The 16374-nt window shown below is 56.7% G+C and overlaps 3 protein-coding genes across 12 annotated transcripts in view; 2 read left to right on the top strand and 1 right to left on the bottom strand.

Moving 5' to 3' along the window:
• The window catches only part of RNF121 (ring finger protein 121), a 72407-nt gene extending 69670 nt beyond the window's left edge, over positions 1-2737 (top strand). For 2 of the 3 annotated variants that reach the window (XM_069471071.1, XM_069471069.1), the window contains one exon: positions 1305-2737. In XM_069471071.1, coding sequence (XP_069327172.1) covers positions 1305-1425 — 121 coding nt within the window. In that variant the 3' untranslated portion in view covers positions 1426-2737. The remainder of the gene's footprint in view (positions 1-1304) is intronic. The other variant, XM_069471070.1, reaches the window with a different exon arrangement.
• Positions 2738-3523: 786 nt separating this feature from the next.
• Positions 3524-6883, top strand: IL18BP (interleukin 18 binding protein). Of its 2 annotated transcripts, none has more exons than XM_069471073.1 (6): positions 3524-4022; positions 4970-5057; positions 5369-5575; positions 6156-6279; positions 6362-6509; positions 6739-6883. In XM_069471073.1, the coding sequence occupies exons 2-6, from the start codon at positions 5030-5032 to the stop codon at positions 6820-6822; spliced, it is 591 nt and encodes a 196-aa protein (XP_069327174.1). In that variant the 5' UTR covers positions 3524-4022; positions 4970-5029; the 3' UTR covers positions 6823-6883. The 2 variants fall into 2 exon arrangements, with proteins under 2 accessions (XP_069327174.1, XP_069327173.1); XM_069471072.1 differs by having other exon boundaries at positions 3524-4625.
• Positions 6884-8250: 1367 nt separating this feature from the next.
• Positions 8251-16374, bottom strand: part of NUMA1 (nuclear mitotic apparatus protein 1) — a 67632-nt gene continuing 59508 nt past the window's right edge. For 6 of the 7 annotated variants that reach the window (XM_069471063.1, XM_069471061.1, XM_069471066.1 and 3 more), the window contains 11 exons: positions 15479-15547; positions 13867-13986; positions 13564-13782; positions 13300-13457; positions 11908-12154; positions 10801-11029; positions 10009-10145; positions 9425-9598; positions 9075-9191; positions 8763-8963; positions 8251-8389 (listed from right to left, as the gene is read on the bottom strand). In XM_069471063.1, coding sequence (XP_069327164.1) covers positions 8378-8389; positions 8763-8963; positions 9075-9191; positions 9425-9598; positions 10009-10145; positions 10801-11029; positions 11908-12154; positions 13300-13457; positions 13564-13782; positions 13867-13986; positions 15479-15547 — 1683 coding nt within the window. In that variant the 3' untranslated portion in view covers positions 8251-8377. The remainder of the gene's footprint in view (positions 8390-8762; positions 8964-9074; positions 9192-9424; positions 9599-10008; positions 10146-10800; positions 11030-11907; positions 12155-13299; positions 13458-13563; positions 13783-13866; positions 13987-15478; positions 15548-16374) is intronic. The other variant, XM_069471068.1, reaches the window with a different exon arrangement.

Genomic DNA, 16374 nt, shown 5'->3' with positions numbered 1-16374 from the left:
ATCCTCCTGCCTCAGCCTCCTGAGTAGCTGGGACTACAGGCGCACACCAACATGCCCGGCTAATTTTTAGTTGCCCAGCTAATTTTTTTTTTCTATTTTTTAGTAGAGACGGGGTCTCGTTCTTGCTCAGGCTGGTCTCAAACTGCGGAGCTCAAGTGATCCTCCTTCCTTGGCCTCCCAGAGTGTTAGAATTACAGGTGTGAGCCACAGTACCCAGCCCCAAACTGATCTTTCTGATGCCTTTGGAAGGGTTCCCCCACTGTTTCTTGAACTTCTGCCTGTGCTTTCCCCAGAGCTGGACTTCTAGGCCCCCTTTCCAGATCCCTTGCCCAGCATTTGGATGTAAAGCAAAGACAGTAAAGTTTTGGCTGGGCATAGTGGCTCACACCTATAAAAGCAGCACTTTGGGAGGCTGAGGCAGGAGGATCACTTGAGCTCCGCAGTTTGAGACCAGCCTGAGTAACATAGTGAGACTCCCATTTCTACAAAAAATTAAAAAAACTGGCCAGGCTGGTGGCATGTGCCTGTAGTCCCAGCTAATTGGGAGGCTGAGGCAGGAGGATCGCTTGAGCCTAGGATTTCAAGGTTGCAGTGAGCTACGATGATGCCACTGGACTCCAACCTGGGTGATAGAGTGAGACCCGGTCTTCCCCCAAAATAAATAAATAAATAAATAAATAAAGCAAAAGAAAAGGAACTCATCTCCAGGGCTGCTTGGCCTCAGTAGGGCCTGGTGCTTCATGCCCCTAGATGGGCCCTTCTTTAGAGCCACTGCCAGGGGTTATCCTCTCATGACTAGCCTCTTGGTCCCTGTTCCCTTCTGGCTCTGTTCCTAGACTCAGCCCCTTCCTTGACCTAGAAAACCTTCAGTTTTGGACATTTGAAGAGCCTTTGGGGTTACCATGTCCCACTCCTAGCCTCCTTGCAGCCATTGTCACAGATGCATTTGTGGCAGCCTCAGGCTGTGTTTTCTCACACTGGCAGTCCCTTCTTAGAGAGAGTGTTCCATGGGAGGCCCTCCCCGCATGTTGGTCATGGAGCACTAAGATACACCTCTCCACCTCTCTCTCATGGCTGTCCCATCTCCCACACCAGTCCTTTCTGCCCTCCCTCCCCATTCTCTGGGTTCAGCTCTTCCAACATGGAGAACTGAAGAGAGGCTGGGTGGGCCCTTCCAGAAAGCAGCTTTCTTTCCTCTAGGCTATGGAGCAGACCCAGGAGGACCTGGTGAAATCCGCTTCCTCCATGTTTGATCAACCTTAGAAGCTCTTACCTGTAGCCTCTTTTCTTTAACATGCTGACAGCTGGGAGAGGCCTCACGTCATGTACGGGCAACTGCTGGATTGGCTTCGGTACCTGGTAGCCTGGCAGCCTGTCATCATTGGCCTGGTGCAAGGCATCAACTACATCCTGGGCCTGGAATAGTCTGGAAGAACATCAGTGGAGAACCCTCCCCACCTGCTGTGGACCTCAGGGCACTCTCCTCCCTGCCCACAAAGACCTGGGTGGGAAAGACTCAAAGGGGCGCTTGGGCCTCTCGGACCCCTCCGGCTGTGTCCGGACTGGTGTGGGATGTGATGGAGAGCCGGCCAGTGGGGCTGTCAGCAGTGGGGGGGCTTTTTAAAAGAAAACTATTTTGATGAATATATTTAAAAAACTTTTTTTATTGTGGAGCATAGGAATTGCCCCCTTCCAGGTCTCACTCCCCCTGCCTGAGCAGGGTGGGAGCAGAACCATGACATTTTTGGTTTAAAGGAGCCTTCTTACCTCTGGCTGAGAGCACTGGTGGGTTCTCAGGTAGTTGAGAGCCTCAGCCCACCCGCTCCCCTCTCCTTCCCTCTGTGGGGCTCAAGCCTGGTGCGCTCAGTGTAGAAGAGCTGACAAGCTCGGGCTGGTGCCGCAGGTGAGCACTGAGGGCCCAAGTGTCTTCCTTCCCCTCCTGTCTGGGACCCAGGACAGGTGTTATGTCAGACTCTGTCTCCCCCGTCCAGGAGCTATAGGCAGGTTGAGCCAAGTGGAGGAGCCTCATCCGGGACTTTCCCAACAAGGGAAGTCATAGGGCCTCAGAATTCACTGAAGATTTGTTTTGGGCCATCTGGAAGAATCAGTCACGTGGAGAAGCTGCCCTTGAGCGGGGCTGTGGTCAGCCACGAATAGAGGCCATTTATGTTAAATATATAGTTGGGCCGTGGGGCAACTGTTGGCAGCAATGATTGAGGGCCCCTGTGCAAGTTGATTCTTCCACGGATCCTTCAGTGGAGTAGTGGTGACGTGTGCCAGAGGCCGCTCTGTCACATCACTTCCTTCCTGAAAGCCTGAGTAAGAGTGAGCATGCGTGTGCGTGTGCCTGTGTGTGTGTATGCGTGTGTGGCAGAAGGACTATGACAGATGTCAACTTCTCCTTGTTGTCAGATGATGTCCCCTTGAAGCTGGCAGGGGATTCCCAGCCCAGTGACTATGCCTCCGTGAGCTTTGTCATTCATGAATGGCCCTGCCTGAGCCTGACGACAGGAGTGGTGGGTGGGTGGGAGGAAGGATGAGGCCTAGGTGAGAATGGGTTCTGAAAGGGTTCTAGGAGTTTTGAAGACAGTGGGAGAGCAAACATGGGCCTTCAGCACTGGGTTTCTGGGGAATATGGCCCAGCAGGGCCTGCCCCTTTCAAGGGTAGCAAGAACCAAGCAGGATCTTGTCACTGCCGTCTGAATAAAGCTCCATGAGCTGGGTTGGAAAGCTGAACCTCTATCTTGCTTTTCTTAATACTTCTTTCTCTGGGGTCCCCAGGGGTGTCTTGCCTTTGCTTACCCCCATCTGAGGCCTGGCAGCGGTTGGTCCTGCCTTGCCACTATTCCCCTTCTAAAATCCCTGGGAGTGGCGGGATGCCGGGCTCCTGTCCTGTGGCTGAGGAGCCTGGGGGCATCCCTGGGCCCCTTTCAGACCGAGGTGGCTCTATAGTCTCACTGCCTGAGGCCAGTACCTTGCCACTACCTGCCCTCAGGGCCACTCAGCCTGACTGCCCTGACCAGCTGTGGCTTCCCATGGAACCCCATGCTCATGCCATGTGTGGGCCCATCCTGAGAGGGGAATGGGGACTGGCCAAAGGGCCCAGGGATCACCCCTCCCTTCACCTTTGTTCCCCCATCCCCCACGTCAGGTTTGTGTGAGAAGCCAAGACCAGGCTGTCCAAAGCTGTCTTTTTGTACTTAACAGTCTTGAGGCCCGTGACCTCACGGTGGCCCAACTCTGGTCTTGGTTATACTCTAAGGTAGAGTCTGTCCTCTCTCCCTGTCATCCCCCACCGGTCACCCACTGGACTGTCTTTCAGAAACTCCAGGCAGCCTTGCCTCCTGCCCTAACTCCTGGAGATGAGCTGTTCCTGGGGAGGACTCCGAGCCTCTGGGGCAGAAGATAGAGGGAGGAACTGAGAGGAGGGAACTGTGAACTAGACACCTAGAGAAGAGGAGAGACTTTTAGTCTCCTACAGCTAAATTAGGGGCCCTGGCTGTATCACCGGCCCTCCCACCCTCCTGATCACAGGAACCACAAACCTCAGACACAGCTCTTGTGCACACTTGATTATATGTGTGCACTGGATCACCTGGCCCTGATCTTTCTGCCTCCACGGACGATTGTGCAACCCTGAGAGCAAGCGCCTCCTTAGCTTTCGCAGCTTATGTACCTCACGTGACTCACACCCTGGTCCTAGTCCTGCCACAGCCTGGCTCCATTTGCCCCATCAGTGACCACATGAACATATTTAAATAGCCTCTGTTGCTGCTAGAGCTGTGCTGAGCCACTCTGCCTCTTCTCCAGGAAGAGCCCTCCCCTCCTTTTAGGACCAGCTCTCTGGACCTTGTGTTCCAAGCCGGGCTTGGCTGTGAGTTCCTGCAAACAAGGGGGTAAGTGCTCTCGGCGTATCCCTCTGGCGGGGCACACGTGTGGCTAGGCACCGCTAAACTGGACCTTGGAGCTCCCAAAAGGGAGCTTCTATAAAGGAGGGCTCTTCAGGACTTCTTGGGAGCCAAGTGGGGGTTGGGGGGAGTCTAGAGCTACTAGAGAACCTAGACCTGTAGCTCTGGCCAAAGGGGCTACGATGAGGGAAATAAGTGTTTATGGGTGTGATGAGTGGGTGTGGGGTGATGCCGCTTACCTTGGGGCTAGTGGCTGGGGGGAGTGGGGAGCCTGAGAGAGGCCAGGGTGCAGATGGGCTGGTGTGGCAGAGCCTGAAATGGTCACAATGATCCCCAGTGCCTAGGAAAGTTGTCCCCTTGAATATCAGTGCAAACGCGGAGGAAGCAGATGCCTGCTCATACGGAAAAGGCCTGGCTCTGAAGTGTGGAGGCAGATACCATCCTGACTCTTGGCTGGGTCAGAAGAATTGGTCTGTGAGAAACTCTTACCAGTTCACACCCCAGGGAACCTGGGAGTTAACAGGGAGGTCCTGGTCACTGTGAGCTTCGGCTCAAGAAGAGGTGTTCCTTGGCTCAGTGCCTGCTCTGACCTGTTAGAATAAAAGTGAAAGTAAAATAGAGGACAGGGAGTACTTTCCCAGAAGGATTTCACCGCATCTGGTCCTTCCCAGAACCTGCTCTGGCAGTGGAGAGAGCATTGTCTCCTTGTGTGACTAGGTAAGTCTCTGGCCCCTCGTTGGGTCTCAGTTTCTCCATGCTCAATGAAGGTTTGAGACTGGACTAGATAACCGTCACATTAATGGCAGTAAGCTGGGGTGGGGAAGGTGGTCACTGGATGATCCCCCAGCTTTGTTTCTAAGAAAGAGCTCCAGCCTATGCCGGGTGCCTGTCCTCTGGGAATTACCGAGTAGGACAGCTGGACAGGACAGAGTAAACAGCAGTGCCTGGCCGCCCCCTGCAAGTTCAGAGCTGTGGAGGGGCTGGGGAGTTTACAAGAAGGAAAGCCAGCTACTGGGAAAACGTGGGAGTGCTTTACCATTCTCCACCCCGCCTCTCCCCAGAGAAGAGGATGTTGTCATGGATAAATAGAGCCAGGCTCACCAGTTCCTGACACAGGCATCATGACCATGAGACAGAGCTGGACACCAGGTGGGACTTGGGGCTGTGCATGGGTGGGTGGGGACAGTGTCTGTGAATGGAATGGAGCCATGGGCTGACCCTGCACCTTCACCCTAAGGTGGACACCACCTGACCCACCCTGCTTTAAGCCTCTGTCCAGATGCTGTGGCTCTATTCAAAAGGGCTCAGGGGTGGGGGCTTCGGGGCCCTTCCTCCCTGTCTGATTGGGCTGTGACTACATCCTTCACCAGCCAGCACCTGTCTCCAGACGTGAGCCAGGATGCTGAGCACTACCAGGCAGCTGAGTTAGCTGCTGGCCTCTGTCACTGTCCTTTCCTCAGACCCCAGTCCTTTGTGGGTCCTGCTCCTGTGTGCCTGTGCCGTCACTCTCCTGGTCAGAGCCACACCTGTACCTCAGACCAGCACAGCTGCCGCGGCCTCAGTTGGAAGCATAAAGGAGCCCTGCCCCTCCCGGCCCCCAGTGCTCTCAGCAGCTAAGCGGTGCCCAGCATTGGAGGTGACCTGGCCAGAGGCAGAAGTGCCACTGAGTAAGGAGCAACTATTAATATGATGGGAGCCCAGGAGGGCACAGTGGTCAGAGGGTGGGGCTGTGGGCACAGAGGGTCCAAGGATCCCGTTGACTCCTGAGCACCACCCTCTTCTGCCAGGCACTCACCATTCTCCCTTCCCAGCCAGCATCGTGTGTGTGGGCTTAGGACAGAGAGAACTCAGACATAAGGAATGGCCATAGGACCTCCAGAGCCTTGGTGGCCGTGTACTCCAAGGCCAGCCTCTCCGCCCAGAGCTGCTTGCCCTCTGGCCATCTCGGAAGAGCAGCAGCCTGCTAGTACTGCCCCCTAGGTTGGCTGCTAGAGTCACACAGGCCGGGCACTAGAAGAGGTCATCCTGAGAAACAGGTCAGGAGTCTTCGTGTGAATCAAGGACAGGACCCTCCCCCACATCCCCTGCTCAGGCCTAGGGCCTTTCTTACAGACAACTGCACTTCCCCTTAATGGGCTTTGCCACCTAGGCGGTTTGGGACTGGGGAGCTGGCAGCGTGGGCAGGGCAGAGCATGGCAGAGGGGAGGCCTGCCCTATGGAAGGGCTGACAGCTGCGTGTGTCCCTAGATGGAACGCTGACCTTGTCCTGCACTGCCTGTAGCCGCTTCCCGCATTTCAGCATCCTCTACTGGCTTGGCAATGGTTCCTTCATCGAGCACCTCTCAGGCCGGCTGCGAGAGGGCAGCACCAGGTGAGGGTTGCGGCAGCCAGGCCAGTGGGAGGGAGGCCTCCTGCTGCGGCCCCTCGAAACCTTTCCCTCCCCCGTGCTCCAGGCGGGAGCGTGGCAGCAGGGGCACGAGGCTGTGGAAGGCCCTGGTGCTGGAGGAGCTGAGCCCTGCCCTGCGCAGCACCAACTTCTCCTGCGTGTTTGTGGACCCTGACCAGGTTGCCCAGCGTCACATCGTCCTGGCCCAGCTCTGGGTGAGGAACCCAGGGACAGGAGCGCTGCTTCTGTGTTGGGGAAAGGGTGGGCTCTGCCAGAGCAGCCTCCAAGCTAACACTGCCCCCACCCCCCACATTCCCCAAGGTCAGCCTGAGGTGGAAACAAAAAGGAACTTGGGACTCAGGCAGGGGAGGTACGGCCTGGAGGAAAGTGACAAATGTCCCTCCATTCTTTGGCCCTGATCCTTGTCTGCCTTCAATTCCCCAGGCTGGGCTGAGGACAGTCTTGCCCCCCACTCAAGAAGCTCTGCCCTCCGGCCACAGCACAGGGCCAGCGACAGCCCGACCCTGACCAGCACCTGGGAGCTACCTGCCCGGAGGGTGAACAGATCCTGGCGGCTCGTCCCCCCTCCAGCCCCGCCCTCCTCTGCTTTGGTTCCCTCTTCTCACCAAACTCCCCATCTGCCTAGAAAATCGTTAATAACCTCCTTAGGGCTTCCTCCTGCCTGCCATTCTTTCCACTCACCCATTAACTTTTCTGACTTCCTACCTACTTCTCACACTCTGCTGCTCAGAAACCACCAAGACCTTCAGTGCTTAGCTCCACACTCAGGGCCGCAGCTACGTTTCCAACATGACTTTCCAGCGGCCCGCAAGGATTCTCGCTTGTTCCCAGACAACTCTTATGCCTCTGCTCACTTTGTCCCCTCTTCGTCACCATCCCAACAGGTGAACGCTGAAGCCTGGTTGAAACACCACCCTCTTTCAGCACTGGCCGCATTCTGCATTTACCTCGTGTTTATGGATTTTTTTTTTTTTCCCCTTCGCTTAAATGGACTGTCCCCAGGGAAGGGATGGGGGCAGTGGCTGTTTCTGATCCACAACTGTATCTGTCATCCCCAGTAGGGCCCGCATGGGTCTGCATAAAGGATTGCTCAATGAGTCATCTTGACATCTGCTCATTCATTTACGCCTCAGGTCCACCCACAGGAACTTCGCCTGTCCCAGGAGGGAGGATGGGAAGAGAGGGACTGCCACTTAGAAGCTCAAGACAAAACAAGGTTCGGGGAACACAGGCCCTTGAAAAGACAGAACAGCCAGCCCACGATGCTCCTCAGGAGCAGAGGCCAGAAATGGCATGTGGGAAGAGCCTGGGGAAGATGTAGAAGACCTGGCTGGGACAAGGTAGGTTCTCCAAGAGCCCAGATTTCCCTCCTCTTCCCACACAGATCAAGGCAGCTCAGCACTCAAGGGAGAAAAAATAGACTTTATTTACAAGTAATAACATTTAGAAAAGATCCATCCCCAGCCCTTAAAAACCTTCCATCACTCCAAATCCCACCCCAGTACAAGTCTGGGAAAGATGGGGTGTGAGCTGCTACCGAGGGCTGTCCCCTCCACCCCACTCCTGAGACCTAGGGCCCATCTGTCCTGGAAAACAACATCCTCTGGCAGGTACTTCCACCAGGTCATGCCCAGTCCTGGACTTCAAGAGCAAGGGCCCCTGCCAGGCCCAGCCACCAGGAGCAGCAGGAACCAGGGCCTGCTCCTCCAATGGTCCCTTCTAGATCCAGAGGCTGAGAGGAAGATTGGCTGGGCCCAAGGACCCAGCCACTCAAAACCAGCCTCAAATCTGGTTGTGAAGTGACTTTGCTCTAAGAAAAAAATCAGGAGGCAGGGTAGGGAGGGAGAGTGCCCACACTGTCCAAGCTCCAGGCCTTCTGGGCCAGCACTGATGAAGGTCCAGGTACCAGGCCGGGGTAGGGGCAGTCATCATTGTCTCTAGGGGTTTGGCCACCGTTGGCCTGGGAGCTGAGAGAAGGCACTGAGAGGGACAGTAGAAGGAGAAGGACCAGGTGAGATCGGCATCGGGGACACAGGTGGGGCCACTCACTGGTACTGGCCCTTTAGTGCTTTGCCTGAAAGAGACAGAGACATAGTCACGTGGCCAGCTAAGACTCGTGATGCCAGCCTGCACCGGCTGGCTCAGGAAAACCTCTTCCTGCTCCCACCCCCTGACTGGGATCTCCTTTGTGAGCCCCAACATATCCAGCAACGGGTTACCAGTTGGTGGCTGTGCCTAAGCAGCTCTTGGTGTTCTTGGTGGGACTGGGGTCGTCTATGTTCTCTTCTCAGTAATAAGCAGGTAACCAGGACAGGGACCACCTCCTCTTAACCCCTTAACTTCCAGCGGCCTAGCTTGGCCCTGCCTTGGACGCTGCCCTGTGGAGCGGTCCGGGGGGCCTGTGCTCTCATCTGCTTTCCCTCCCCCCTCCCTGCCAGCGACTCCACCTTGCCCTTGGCTCGAGGGGTGGCAGCAGTGGCAGCGCTGGCTGTGGTGGTGGCAATGCGCGGAGAGCGGCGGGTTCCACTGCGGGTGTTTGGGGAGGCCTTGGACAGGGCCTTCTTTGAGGCCCCCCGCCGCAGAAGGCTGTTCCCCAGCTTCTTGGGCGTGTTGAGGATGCTGAAGGCCATGGACTGGCGCCGGTCGGCCTGCGGGAGGAGGTCTGTCACAGCGGGCACTCCACCACTGCCTGCCCCGCGAGCCTGCTGCTCCTGCACTCGGCCAGCAGGGCCTCCGTCTCCCTCCGACCCCAGCCTAACCTGTTTAGCAGCAGCGGGAGCTGCTTTCTTCTGGGCCTCAGTAGTGCTCTGTTTGCGCCCTTCATGTCGGTCCCGGGGAGTCATAGGGCGTGGGAAACAGCTGGTGGCCTTCTTGGACTATGAGGAAGAGGACAGTTAGACGGTGGCAAGAAGAAGTCACATCGCAAGCCAGGTGTCTTGGCCTCTCAGAGTTGAGTGGACCTTATGAGTCAACTTGTCCAACCTGCTCCCCTCTCACCAGCCCCCAACCATGCATCAGGCCCTTGAAGAGAGGGAGAGGGAGAGCAGCTCACCTTTGATCCTGGACACAGTGCTAAACAGGACAAAACAGAAGAGCCAATGTCACCTACCTCAGGGGTGCCAGGGCCCTGGTGGGACTCTAAGGAGATGCGTTTGCGCTGCCGGGTGGTGATGCCAGTGCCCTCGGCTATCTGGGTTGGCTGCATGCTGGCTCGGCGCAGGGTCTCCCGGGGGTCTCCGGTTTTCATCTCCTCATCTGTGATGGTGGCCAGGCTCAGGGAAGGCTGCACAGGGTGGAAGAAGCAGTCAGTGGACCCCAGCTGTATGGAGATGGAGCAAGAATGGGACCACCCAAAACTCTTCCCTCACCTGACACACGGAGCAGCTGTGTCCGTCCTACCTCAAAAAGGGGCCCTTCCTGTTCTCTACCTCCACCTGGACGAAGGGCCGAGAGAAGAGCAGTCCCCAGCTCCCCTCTCCGAGCTCTGCCCACCCACAGGTACTTCACCTCCAAGCTCCCTCCCTGCCAGGCTGTTCCATCTGGAAGCATGAGAAGGTCGCCCTCCTCAGCAGGCCAGAGACCCCGGGCATTAGCGCTTAGGCCAGATCAACAAGTGGCACTGGGGTAGGATGGCGGGGGCGGGGGGGGCAGTGAGCCAGTGTGAAAGGCCTCGTGCAGGACCCCAAGGCTCACCCTGGACTCCAGGGGGTAGCAGGTCTTCAAGTGTGGGGGGCACACTCGATTGCGCTGCTGCAGCTCTGCAATGCGGTTCCAGTCGCCCAGCTGCTCGGGCTCATCCTGGCAAGTGTCCATGTAGAAGCTGTTCCTCCCTGTGGAGGGCAGGGGAGTTGGCAGCCTGCCCACGGGCCCTGGTGTCATGCCAGGCTTTGCTGCCACCACCCCTTCCCAGCTACCCCAAAACTTCAGTTCAAGCCCGGCACCCCAGAGTCCTGCTGATTCCGTGCTGCAGGTGCGGGAGGAAGGCACACAGACCATTTGCTATGCTCGCCGCCTGCTCGCCGCTCTCCCTGCACAGGCAGAAGAGGTCATACGCAGAGACTGCCACTACATCTTACTTACCGGCCAAGGCTTGGTGCCCAACACCAAGAGAAACAAACAGAGGGCCAGGAACTGATTCTCAGGGGCTCTCCGGAACCCAAAGGGTATGAGCCTCCAACAAGAGTCTGGCGGGCCTGGCCCTTCCAGCAGCCCATCATCACCTGAGAAGGGCATGAGGGACCCCGCCAGCTCAGTGTCACTATCGTGTGGGAATCCCAGGCAGCCCTGGTTCACCGTGGCCGAGGGTGCCCCAGCACAGCCCCTGGACGGACAGGTAAGGCCCCGAGACTGCAGGGAGGAGGGACAGGTGGGGCTGGAAGGCAACAAGCAAGCCAGCCTTGATGTTTAAAGCTTGCCTCCTCCCTGGGCTAGGATTCACCTTCCAGTCTAATTTTTGGGTATGGGGGGTCCCTGCAGTCCCCTCACCTGGAGGAGCCCCGCTGGACACCCCGGCCTGCGAGCGGCGGGTAGAGCTGCGAGTGGTGGGCCGGTAGCCAGGCAGGCTGAGCAGAGCCGAGTTGCCATCGTCGGGAGAGCCCAGGCGGGCTAGAGACCGGGCAGAGGAGGTGGCCCGCAGGCCAGCCTGGGAAGCAGGGGCAGACTGCGTGCTATAGAAGGATGAGTTGGCACTGTCTGGCTCCTCCACATCTAGCTTCTAGAAAAGAGAATGAATCTGTTGCAGTGGGGTGGGCTCTGACGCTGTAAAGCAGCCTTCCATTCCCCTCCCCCAGCCCCCAGATCCCACAGCATGTCTGCCTGTGTTCCCACACTGTTGCGCAAGGGTCTCTGGCTTGCATGTCTGCAAGAAATGGGCCTTGTTGCCAGAAGCCCTCACAAGGTGCTAAGGTTGTCAAGACTTTCCTATCCATTTTTTCATTGAGTTAATTAACAGTGCTTTAGGGGGGAAAGGAAGAGTGTTATCAGCCTGTTTTAGAGGTGAGGTACGAGGAAAAGAAGTGGCTAGTCCCAAATCATACAGCTAGCAAGTCACGGAGCTGGGCAGGACCCCATTTCTCCTATATAGTCAGGCTCCTCCCACAGTGCTTCAATCCAGGCTTCCTAGGGCACTGACCATCTTCTCTACCTTGTCGAGCTTCTTGGTAGCAGAGGGCACCCACACACAGGTTCTCCCTGCTGTACCAAAGGTGCCTCTCCCCTCCTTCCCAATATCCTCCTAAAGACACAGAAACCAAGGTAATGGCCCGCAGCCTGTGGCAGTCTACCGAGCGGCCACAACACATCTCAGCTGCACGGGGGTGTGCTGGGAGGCACAGGCTGGGCTGCCACTTCCCCACCGTCTCTGCCTTCACCCTGCACAGGATCATGCTCAGGAAGGGCACTGGCCTTAGAGTCGGGAAGCAGGGATCTAATTCCAACCCTGCCTTTTTCTACAGGAGGACCTCAGCTTTCCCATCTGTAACACATGGACTGGCTGGTCACCCCTGCCTGCTCCTGACTGAGGGCCCAGTGGAAGGATGCGCTTGAGAGGAAGCAGGCGTTGCTGTCCTGCAGCCCCGCTCCCAGCAGCCTGACCTTGGTCATGGTGATGTTGATGATTTGTGTGGTGCGCCGACGAGCAGAGCGGGTCTTACGGCCTGAGTCCAGGAAGACATCGCCCAGGGAGTCCAGGCTGCTCTCCAGGGGAGCCTGACCCCGAGCAGGGATGGGGGTGAAGTAGAGACTCTCCAGGGACTCTACCTTGGGGGGCAGGCGCTGGGAGATGGGAGAGGCTGGTTCTGCAGGGATGCTGGTACCATCCGGCTGGGTACGGGGCAGCTTGCTGTGGAAAGGAAACCTGCTGCGCTGTGGTTCCTGGGGCTGGAAGGCATTCTGTCCAGCCCTTTGCTCCAGAGTGACCAAGCAACCCGTCACCGGTTTTTCAGAGGTCCCAAGGAAAGCCCTTGACCTGAGCCTTCCTTTCAATCTCTGCCCCCGGCTTCTCCTGCTGTCTCCCCATGCTGGCAATCTCAGACACCCCATCGCCCCCAGACCCCCACAGCTACTCCACAACGAACGCGTCCTCGACTAAGCCCCTTTGTCTGTTCTTCCCCCTGCATTCCCTATTTCAGTGAGTGGGAGGACCCTCCACCCAGGCCCCCCAGACCATGCTGGGCATAATCGTACCTCATCCCTCTCCTGCCAAGCTAGTCATCCTACCTCCCGATCAGCTCTCCTAACCACACCCCCTCCATGTTCACATCCCTCCTGGTCTGCCTCATGTCCTCTCACCCAGACTTAGCACGCGTCTGAAAGGGGAAGCAGAGTGGTGACAGCAAGGACTCGGGCCAGGCTGCCCAGGTCTGAACCCCAGCTCCACCACTGTGGGACTGGGGCAAGTGACTGGCCCTCTCTGCCCCAGATTCATCTGTTAAAGGAGATACAATAGCACCTACCTCAGAGGCGGTTGGAGAATGAATTATAATTGTTATAAGTGCTTATAACAGTGTCTGGCACAAAGTAAATGTAATATAAGTGTTTAATAAAAACAATAAATGGATCTCCAGCCTTCTACACTTAGAATAATCTTTCTTTCTAAGATTCAAATCTAACCATGTATTCTTGAATTTCCAACCCTTCCGAGGTTCCTCAGTGTCTTTAGGATCAAGTGCAAATGCCAGCCTCCAAGGGGGGCAACAGTGGGCCCTCCCAGCCTCACTCTCAGCTTTGCTCGCACTGCTCTCTGTCCAGCTGCTACACACACCTATGGTTCTTCCAAGACTCAGCAGGAGTCACAGCCTCCGCGAAGCCTTTCCTGACAACTTGCTGCTTTTTACTCCCACTATGCCCTGAGCAGACACCTGAATAAACTGCTGGAGGGCAAAGTGACCACATCTTATTTACTCCCTAGCCCCAGTGCACAGGATGCAGCCTGATAAACAGCAGGCACTCGAACAACTGACTCAGGGAGGAAGGGTGCCTCCTGACCTGGTGATGCTGAGTGGGGTCCCCTCCTCGCAGCTCAAATCCAGGCTGTCAATACTCAAGTCCAGCTGGGGCTTAGCCTGGGGCTCACGGCTCTTCAAGGCGTCAGTCACCACCTGGAATTTGCCCAGTTCGCGAAGCTGCTGGTCTGCATGGGCAACCTGGGAAATAGAGGGCCAGGAGGAGAGTGAAGACAAGCCTAAGGCAGGGGTGGCCTAGGGGTCCAATGGGACAGGGGTGAGGCAAGTCTGCCAGCTAGATACTTACCTGTGCCTCCAGGCTGCGCACCTGGGCAGTAAGGTGGCGGCAGGTCTGTTCAGCCTCCTTGGTCTTCAGCCCAGCCTGCTGCAGCTCATGGCTCAGCCGCTCGGCTTCAGCCCGCAGCTCCTTGTTCTCCTTCTGCAGCTGCTCCAGGCCCCGCAGCTGCTCCTGCAACTCTTGGTTCTGCTGTTTCTTGGCATCATAATGGGTCTTGGCTTTCTCCATCTGTGCGGGCAGACAGGGAGGGTGGGTGGGGCAGAGCTGGAGGGCGGGAGGAAGGGCAGAGTGGGCCAGGGCTGGGGTCCTCACCTGTAGCTTGTAGTGTTCCGCTGCTTGCTCCTTCTGGCTCAGCTGGGCCTGCAGCTCATTCAGCTGGGCCTGGAGGCGTTGGGCCTCCTGCTGGCTCTCACCTCCCTGAGCCTGGAAAGCCTGAGAAGAAAGATCAATCATGGAGGCTGGTCTGGCTGCTCCACCCAGATCCACTGACCTTCCCTGGCACCTTGGACTCTGTACGTGTTTCAGACTCCTGCATATTCGCTCAAGAAGCTGGAAAAAATTCCTTTTACCCCAAATATGCACACTCCCCCCAAGTACAGCCTCCTGAAACACCACACCCCCTTCTAGTCCACATTCTGTGGAAGCCCACCCCGACCAGCGCAGGCCCTGTGTTTGCCTTCTTTGAGACCACGAGCAAAGTCATCCTCTTTCCATAGGAGAAGGGACGCTGATCCTCAGGAGCAGCTGCCGCAGCGCATGGAGTGAGGAGCATGGAACTCATTCTCAAAATCACTCTTACAAGTAACTTCATGCTCATTTCAGCGGAGGAAATGGAGTTCAGAGATTTAAGCAAACTGAACAGAGTCACAGTGACTAAATGGCAGAGCAAGGTTTGAGCGTGGTCCACCGAACTCTGAAGCCTGTGGGGGCTCCTTTACGATGCGGCACTGCCTCCTGTCCAGACCATCACTCCTGAAGAGCAGGGCCTGTGCCCGACTGTCCACCTGCACGGCCAGCAAGTGCTTTGTCCAGGGGTGGGGAACCTGTGGCCTTGGGGCCACATGTGGCCTTCTGGACCCTTGAGTGCAGCCTTCTGACTGAATCCAAATTTTACAGAAAAAATCCTTTTAATAAAGGGATTTGTTCTGTGAAGTCTGGACTTGGTCAAGGGGCCGCGCTTGGGGATCTGGTTGTCACTGGAGAGGTTCATCCCACCCCTGCCTCTCCTGTATCTAGCACCGGGCGGCCCTTAAAAGGAGCATCGTAAACACCTGCTCATCATGTGAGCAGGACGAGGTGTGGAGCACATGGAAGGAGCAGGAGAAACGAAGCTCTGAGCTCCCACCTGGTGGGACCCACCGGGGCTTTAGCAAGTCCCAGTGCCACTGGTGCCCAACTCCTTTGCCCCTGACCAAAGGCTGTGAAGCCTAGAATTGCAAAAAGCAAACATTAAACTGCAGCAGGTGACACAGTTGAAAGCATTAAGACTGTCATTAAATTGCACTGTAATTTTCAATGCCCCTTGAGCCTAAACTGCCTAGACCAACACTGTCCAACAGAACTTTCTGCGATGATGGAATGTTCTGTATCTGCACTGTCCAGTATGACAGCCACCAGCCACATGTAGCTACTAAGCAGGGGAATGTGCCTAATGTGACTAAAGAACTGAATTTATTTTAATTAATTTAAATTTAAATAATCACACACGACCAGTGGCTGCTGTAGTGGACAGTGACAGTCCAGAGGGATGGGACCCACTCTGGTCTTCCCTCAAGAGCTCCCAGAAGGCACATGTAGGAGCTCCTGAGCCACAGGCAGGCCTCCTGAGGGGGCCCTTCCTTGGCCCCCACGGCCCGAGGGCTTGGAGAGCACCTTCCCCTCCCGCATCCGCCAGAGGCCAGACCCATCCCCCCAGCTGTCCCACCTTCAGCTTCTGCTGCTGCACCTTGCTGGCTTGGTCACAGTCAGCCAGCTTCTTACTCAGTTCTTCCACCTGGGGACGGAAGAGGAGAGAAAACTCAGGACTTACCTGGATGTCCAGGCAAATTATGGGGCTTCCCAGAGCAGTATCCCCAGTGTTCCTAGAAAAAGAAACTCAGGCCCTTTCTCTGGCCTCCAATTAGGGAATAGACTGCCGCCCAGGCTGGCTGGCAGGGCCTGAATGAGGTGACCCAACACAGATGTTGCCAGGGCCACCTCCCATATTCGCCTCCACTCCTGGCCTGCAGAGACAGAGGCCTGCTGGAGCCCCGCTGCCACCAGAACCAGCAGAATCAACTTGGGGGAGCTGCTGTCACACCACTACCCTGCTGCTGTCACTACTCCGAACCCCCACCTTCCCAGGTTGGGGTAGGAACAGGGAACCTAATGTGCAACTCTAGCAGACACACTCAGTGAAAACTCATCCCTCCCTCCTCCCAGGAACGGCCAAAGCAAACGCCCACAGACGCTCAGACCTCTTCCCAATCTCCACAGGCCACTAGGGATGGTGCTAGTGTGCGGCCGCCGCGGTTAGCACTGGGGCGACAGACTGCGGGAAGACAAGGGCAGGGGCAGCACACGTACTCCACGCCCACCCACTCCCACGGAGGAAGCGCACAGGGAGGAATGGAGGGAACAGCACAGCCACAAGCGCCCCTGGCTCCTCCAGGCACCCCAGGGGTTCAAGCATGACCAGCAGCAACGCGGGAGGCAAGGGCTCCATTGCTAACTGTTTGCCATTCAATTTAATTGTCCCCTTCATCTCAGGGTCCCCAGAGGAGGTAACTGGGCAGGGGGATGGTGGAGAAAGGGTGCTCTCACTAAACACCAGCTCTAGAG

This window comes from Eulemur rufifrons, chromosome 6 (assembly GCF_041146395.1).
Source record: "Eulemur rufifrons isolate Redbay chromosome 6, OSU_ERuf_1, whole genome shotgun sequence".
NCBI classification, from domain to species: domain Eukaryota; kingdom Metazoa; phylum Chordata; class Mammalia; order Primates; family Lemuridae; genus Eulemur; species Eulemur rufifrons.
The sequence above is the reverse complement of the archived record's forward strand: the minus strand, read 5'-3'. Positions and strand labels throughout refer to the sequence as shown.

Coding starts and splice junctions, on each gene's coding strand:
- IL18BP (XM_069471073.1), top strand. CDS start 5,030: ATGACCATGAGACAGAGCTGGACACCAG. Junction 5,576..6,155: donor AGAGGCAGAAGTGCCACTGA/GTAAGGAGCAAC, acceptor GTGTGTCCCTAG/ATGGAACGCTGACCTTGTCC. Junction 6,510..6,738: donor TCGTCCTGGCCCAGCTCTGG/GTGAGGAACCCA, acceptor TCAATTCCCCAG/GCTGGGCTGAGGACAGTCTT.